General features: G+C 33.4%; 1 protein-coding gene across 1 annotated transcript; it reads left to right on the forward strand.

Annotated features, from left to right (window-relative positions):
- Positions 1-420: 420 nt before the first annotated feature.
- LOC120356066 (transmembrane protein 17-like) lies at positions 421-4,837 on the forward strand (the record flags this gene model as incomplete). Its single annotated transcript, XM_039444871.1, has 4 exons — positions 421-659; positions 1,751-1,854; positions 3,987-4,100; positions 4,698-4,837. Coding segments are annotated over exons 1-4 (461 nt in total), but the record flags the coding sequence as incomplete, so codon positions are not given.
- Between the last annotated feature and the right edge of the window lie 1,668 nt (positions 4,838-6,505).

Raw genomic sequence — 6,505 nt, forward strand, 5'->3', positions numbered from 1 at the left:
GGGGTGCCAACACTCAAATATGTAGCAGAATTTCATACTTTTAAAAATAGCTAAAGAATCCAAATCATTCATTAAAAAAATATATTAGATATTTGTTTTTAAATGTTGTGTAGGATAATATTTATAGAGGATTGATTTTTTTGAATCAGTAGTTCAATATAATAATATCATTAAATAGTTTTAAGTAAGAACATTGAGTTAACATATAATGTAGCAATTCAAGTAGGCTATGTTGATTATTTTAGAACTTAAAAAATATAAAACAAGAAAAACAGAACACTAGAAAAAAGTTTGACGTTTCATTATTCCACACAAAATTGTACCGCGAAAATAAAAATCATAAAGCATAGTGACTGTTTCTGGTTTCTATGGAAACAGTCAAACAAAACACAAGGTCACTGGCCACTTCAATTTTTTTCTTTTTATTAAAAATAGTGAAAACACAAGGTTTTTAGACTTACAAACGCAAAAAATATAGCTTATAATATTCAATAAACAATTAATTTGTATTCAAAAATTTGTAACAACCTGATTCCATCAAGAAAAACGCACAGAAATGACCGAAGGCTGGAAACAGACTGTTACTAATGTGTCAGAACATTTCTTCCCAGGACTATCGTACTACAATAATGACGAAGATGATGAATTCATAAAGCTGGGTATGTAGTTTAAACAGTTGTGAGATTAATTTCAAGTTAGGTAATGAGTTTTGATTGCATGTTGAGCGGTAATAATACACAGCTTGATATGATTGCGGAGCGGAAGTGCAATCATTCATTTGAACAATGACACTACCGCAAACAATTTTTTTTTTAAATTTTAACTATAGAACTGCATAACTTTACTAAGCTCCAAGCATTTTATTTGTTTTTATTATAGAGTTTAATATTATTTCATCATTTTTACAATTTCCAAAATTAAAAAAAAAATCGGAGAAGAGTAACTTGGTAGAGCTTACATAACAATAATAATCTAGACCGCTTGTCAGCAAAGCAGTTCATAATTAATTTATTACCTATTGTTAACGGTTGGGCTCTAAGATTATGCGGAGAACTTATCCTTGATTTTTTCAAGATCTTATAGAAGAAATTAAATTTAGGAACAATAGCCTATAGCTTAGCTTCTACAATACCGTACATATGGTGTACGATATACATAATACAGTATATTGTTCAACATTTTGTTATAAATAATACTCTTTGTCAACGAAAAATGCATTCCACTGAACAAATGTTGACAGTTTACAGTTTAAATTGATTGTCATTATAAATTATTCTAACATTTATATAATTAATTAATTACAAATACAATAGAATAGTAGAGATTGCCTTTTTATATTTCAGGCTATTCAAGAGGTTTAAAATCCTAAGGTTTTAAGGTCTTAATGATCAATATAACTCAAAGATATAAAAATAAGACGCTGTAAATTAATGGCATATATTTATTTCCTTAGCTATAGAGCCCAGGGTTGGCTTTGGATTCTCCCACAACATTCCTCCAAGCATCTCTGTCATCAATCAATCTTCTCCATCTTCTATAACCCATCTTTACAAAATCATCTCTGACCTACTCCTAACATCGCATTCTTGCATTGCTCCTTTTTCATCTTGAGTAAAGCTTCTCTTTAAGCACTGTTTTTGGTATTCTGGTCTCATTCATCCTGAAAACATGGCCAAACTATCTCAGCCTTGATAACATAAATAAAATATTGTTTCTCTTAGAAATCAATTCAATTTTTTAATTTTTGCAGGTAATGAAGTAGTATCCAATCTTCCACTACAGATGTCATTATATTTCAATGTGGTTTTCTTTCCAGTATGGCTAATCACGACACTTCTTACTCTCTATTTGAAGGTATGGTAATACGGAATTTATAAAGTAATCTATATATAAGAGAGAGTAGGGTTGTGTTTGTTCGCATCAAAACATGTCAACTTGTGGATTGCATACCGGAAAAACGGGAATGATTTAGATCTCCAAATTTTGTGCACCCAATCAATCTTGTGCACCTGGAAGCCCGAATTTCAATTTTCCTTCTAGATTTTTTAGAAGTAATGTTTAAATTTCATTAATGGTACATTCGATTTCATTAAAAAATCACCAAATCATATGATCAAAATTAAAAAAGGAACATCTGTTTCTATATTGCTTTCTACCTGAAAAACATAGTTTTGAAACTTCGTTTTCCTGATGCAATATTTAGGCCTACACGTGGCATGGATTATTAATTTTTCAGCTAGAACAATTTTTGAGACAAAGTGCTAAATAAACTTTGTTGAAGTTCTGACACTGTGTTACTAGTAAATATTTGAAAAAAAACACTTACTTTTGTTGGAGTATTGAGGAATGCATTTCACTCCTGAAGAGGAGCTTCATCCGCCTCAATAGATTCTAAAAAACTAGTAAATATTTGAAAAAAAAAACACTTACTTTTGTTGGATTATTGAGGAGTAAGAGGAGCTTCATCCGCCTCAATAGAATCTAAAAATCTAGAATCTCCTCTTCAGGAGTGAAATGCATTCCTCAATACTCCAACAAAAGTAAGTCTTTTTTCAAATATTTACTAGTAACACAGTGTCAGAACTTCAACAACGTTATTATATAGTGTTTCGTCATGGAAAGCAACTTCAATGCTAAATAAACGTCTACAGTTTTATCAATGCTGTATCGGCAATATGAAAACGCATGCAGTTAATATGTCTTTGAATGAAGGTGTTGTTATTTACATAAAGAAATTATATTCTTCCATTTTTATTTAATTAAAATTTCAAAATTATTCGAGCCCTGATAGAATGACTGACTCACTGTATAGTCAGTCGAAAATTTTAATATTGGAATGAGGGGTATATTGGCAAGCTGAGCAAAAAAATAAGGTCATATGCACCTTTTCGTTATATCTTCTAATGAAAAATGAGTTTTGTGGGTTGTCAAAACTCCCTCTGAGAGGGAAACTATTCAACTTATTCTATCTTTTAGTAAAATAACAATGATCATCCATCCATGTATCATCTCCTATACTGTAATAAAGGAAAGAACTGGATTATAAACGTAGCCTATACAGGTGTAAAGTATAGGGAAATTATGTTTGACGCATTATCACGGCAGAACTACTGGACTGATTAACTTGAAATTTTGCATATAGATTCTTGCTTAACCAAGGGTGGTTATAGACCAATTTTAAATTCTTCAAGATTTGATTACATCAAGTTTTCAGTTTGTCAAGTTTTCAATTATTTGTCATGCTTCCAGTTTGTATGGAAGCAGCAGAAGATTTCTCTTAAAAGGGAAATTAGAAGATAGGTATGATTGGGGATCCTTTTCGAATGAAAAAAACAGGTTCTCCATCACACCCAAATTTTTTCCGCCATTTTGAATCCAACTTCTTTTTTTAATTGAAAGGTGGTCATACTGATTTACTTTGAAATGCAGCATATACATTCTTAATCAACCGAGGATTCTTATAGGCCTATTTTGAATTCTTCTAGATTTCATTACGTCAAGTTTTAAGAAAGACCCTTGCGAAGCACGGGTTACCTGTTAGTATTAAATATTTACACATTAAAAATACCATAAACTCAAGTATTCACAATATTAGGTATGAGATATAGATTCAATTAAATTATTAGATCAATTTTATCTAGAGTTAACTTCATATTGTTTAATATTTTCAATATAGCTTTCAAGACACTTAGCGCTAATACCAATTGTGATATTCAGAATTTATTTGGTATAAATAGTAGAATTAATATTTAAGAAATTCAGTTTGAGAAATTCATAAGAAATTCATAATGGAGAAGGTGTTCTGGGGTCAAAAGATGAAAATAGATTTCTTATTATTTTTTTTCAAAAAATAAGTTTATTTTAATTAATTTTAGTGTAAAATTAGTTACAAATAAGATTGTTAAGATTACTATTGTAATTTTCGATTTGTATTTCACTTTTGGTATATGTAAATTATTATAATATTAAATCAATTTTTGTTGAAGATTGGCTGCCTCTCAATGCTGTACCAAATAATAGTTTTGGTTGTGGTCACCCTGGCAGTACTAATCGAGCTATTTCGACTGTACCTAGGATATCGAGGCAACCTTTGTGAAATGGTAAGCTGAATAATTCACTTCAAATTCCCCCACAATAGCTTCAACACTCTTTCATGAGTCACACATTTTCATTGACAGATATCACATTTTATCTACTTTCAAATTCTCTCAGAATAGCATCAACAACAAATTCGTTCCTACTCGTCTCATGAGTCCTTATCAGACGTAGCCTTCTTATTGAATTCAGTATGATCTTACTTGAAGTGTAAACGTACAACCTTGTACCTAGATTACTTTCTGTACCAATTCTACTTTCCTTGCGTACAAACCCCGCCCTAATTAATTTTTCAACATGTTTCACTTCTCTTGTGAAAACTTTTCAGATAGGCATAGGTAGTTCCAACACTATTTGAGTTGCTTATAGACAGGGGAAGTAGAGGGAAACAATACTACTAGGGATCTTCTTATCAGTCCAATACTGTAGTTATTTGTACATCTAGAGACAATAGTGAAACTTTTCTCCCTGGGGAGAAATAATTTCTCTCGAGGGAGAAAAAGTTAATTTGATCCCGTGACGCAGGCAACATTTTCCTCCACCTAAAATACTCATGGAAACATAATTATTATTCTCTTATATTTTTATGGGATTTTTTGCAGATCCCCGAGTTGGCCGGTTTCTTTATGCTTACCGCCATGCTACAGACGCCATTGCAACTGTTTCTTCTAGTGGGGGAGGCTCAGGCCACGGAGCAGTACTGCGAGCAAGCGTGCTCGAACGCTGTGTGCAAACAGTGCAGGTCTGTGTACAAGCATCTTCTATCTGCACTATACAGAGTGATTATAAAAGGACTTTAAAGCTTTGAAAGCACATAAATATTTATTGAAAACACCTACAGAATTGAGAAAGCTGTCATTTTGTTAAGGTGCCTACAAATACGCGCCGCGAACATGAGCAATTCACTTTTAATCAGCTGACTATATCTGTCATAAGATACAGATATAAAAAGCTTGGCATCAGCTGATTAAAAGTGAATTGCTCATGTTCGCGGCGCGTAAATCTGTGCGGACCTTTACAAAACCCTTCAAGTTTAAGGTGTGGGCGTTATTTTGCTTCGATGTGACAGCCGTTGGTAATGGACACAAATACCACCGATAATCGATTTCTTGCCACACTCGTGCAAGCATATCAGGCGTAATTGTGCAAGAGCAATGATCCAAATGTGATCCGATTCCAGAGATCATTAAGATTGTCTGCTAGAGGCGGAACATAAACCTTATCCTTAATGGAATCCCATAGGAAAAAATCCATCGATGTTAAATCCGGTGAGGGAGGTGTTTTCTAGACAATCGCTTTCAACTTAGCTGGATTCACCATGCAGGGCCAATTGCATGGCCACCTCGCTCACCGGATTTAACACCGATGGATTTCTTTCTGGGGGGTTTCATTAAGGATAAGGTTTATGTTCCGCCTCTACCAGACAATTTTAATGACCTCCGAAATTGGATCACATTCGGATCGCTGCGGTTGCACAAGTTACGCCTGTTATGCTGGTACGAGTGTAGCAAGAAATCGATTATCGGTGGGATGTATGTCGCATTACCAAAAGCTGACATATCGAACCAAAATAACATCCACACCTTAAACTTGAAGTGTTTGTAACAAAATTACACCTTTCTCAAGTCTGAAGGTGATTTCAATAAATATTAAAGTGCTTTCAAAGTTGTAAAGTCCTTTTATAATTACCCTTTATTTATGTAAGGGCGTGATCACATGAATGCGTACATGTGCAAGTGCACGTCAGATCATGCATGAGCCGAGAAAAAATCTGGAAAGTACCATTGACACACGCTGTCAATAGATTGTGGCTAGCTGCTCACACTGAACGCACCAGCAAATGCACGCGTGAAGTGTGAGTGTTACTGTTGCTCTTTCCATATTTTATTTTTCATCTGCGTGCTTGGTCAAGCATAAACAAGCGTGCACTTGCATATATATGCATCCAATGTGATCCACACACTTAGCATGTGTATAGTATGATCAGAAAGCCACACAGTATATAATTTTATATAATACATTCCATATTTGAGGGTGATTTCCAAAGGAGGCCCTAAAAGATCAATCAGGGAAGGAACAGTTTCAGGCTGTGCCTGTTGGTTTTTCCTCAATCCTTTCAGTAGACCTCACGCAGTTTTCTCATCCACAAGTAGGATGTCACCTATTCTAGTTGATTCAGTTGAATCACAATTCACAGTTGAATCATGATTTACTCTTAAACCTTAAATAAGTTATTTGTTTTCTCCAAGATCAAAACTCACTTATGTTAATAAACTCAGTTCACGTTTGAATTTGTATCCCATATGATGATTTATCCAGTTTCGTGATAATCTTTCCATCTGATGAAAATATTTCTCAACTATTTTAAAATTATTTTTTTTCAATCATGAATATTATACTTTATTCGGCA

Source organism: Nilaparvata lugens, unplaced genomic scaffold, assembly GCF_014356525.2.
Source record: "Nilaparvata lugens isolate BPH unplaced genomic scaffold, ASM1435652v1 scaffold5687, whole genome shotgun sequence".
Lineage (NCBI taxonomy): Eukaryota > Metazoa > Arthropoda > Insecta > Hemiptera > Delphacidae > Nilaparvata > Nilaparvata lugens.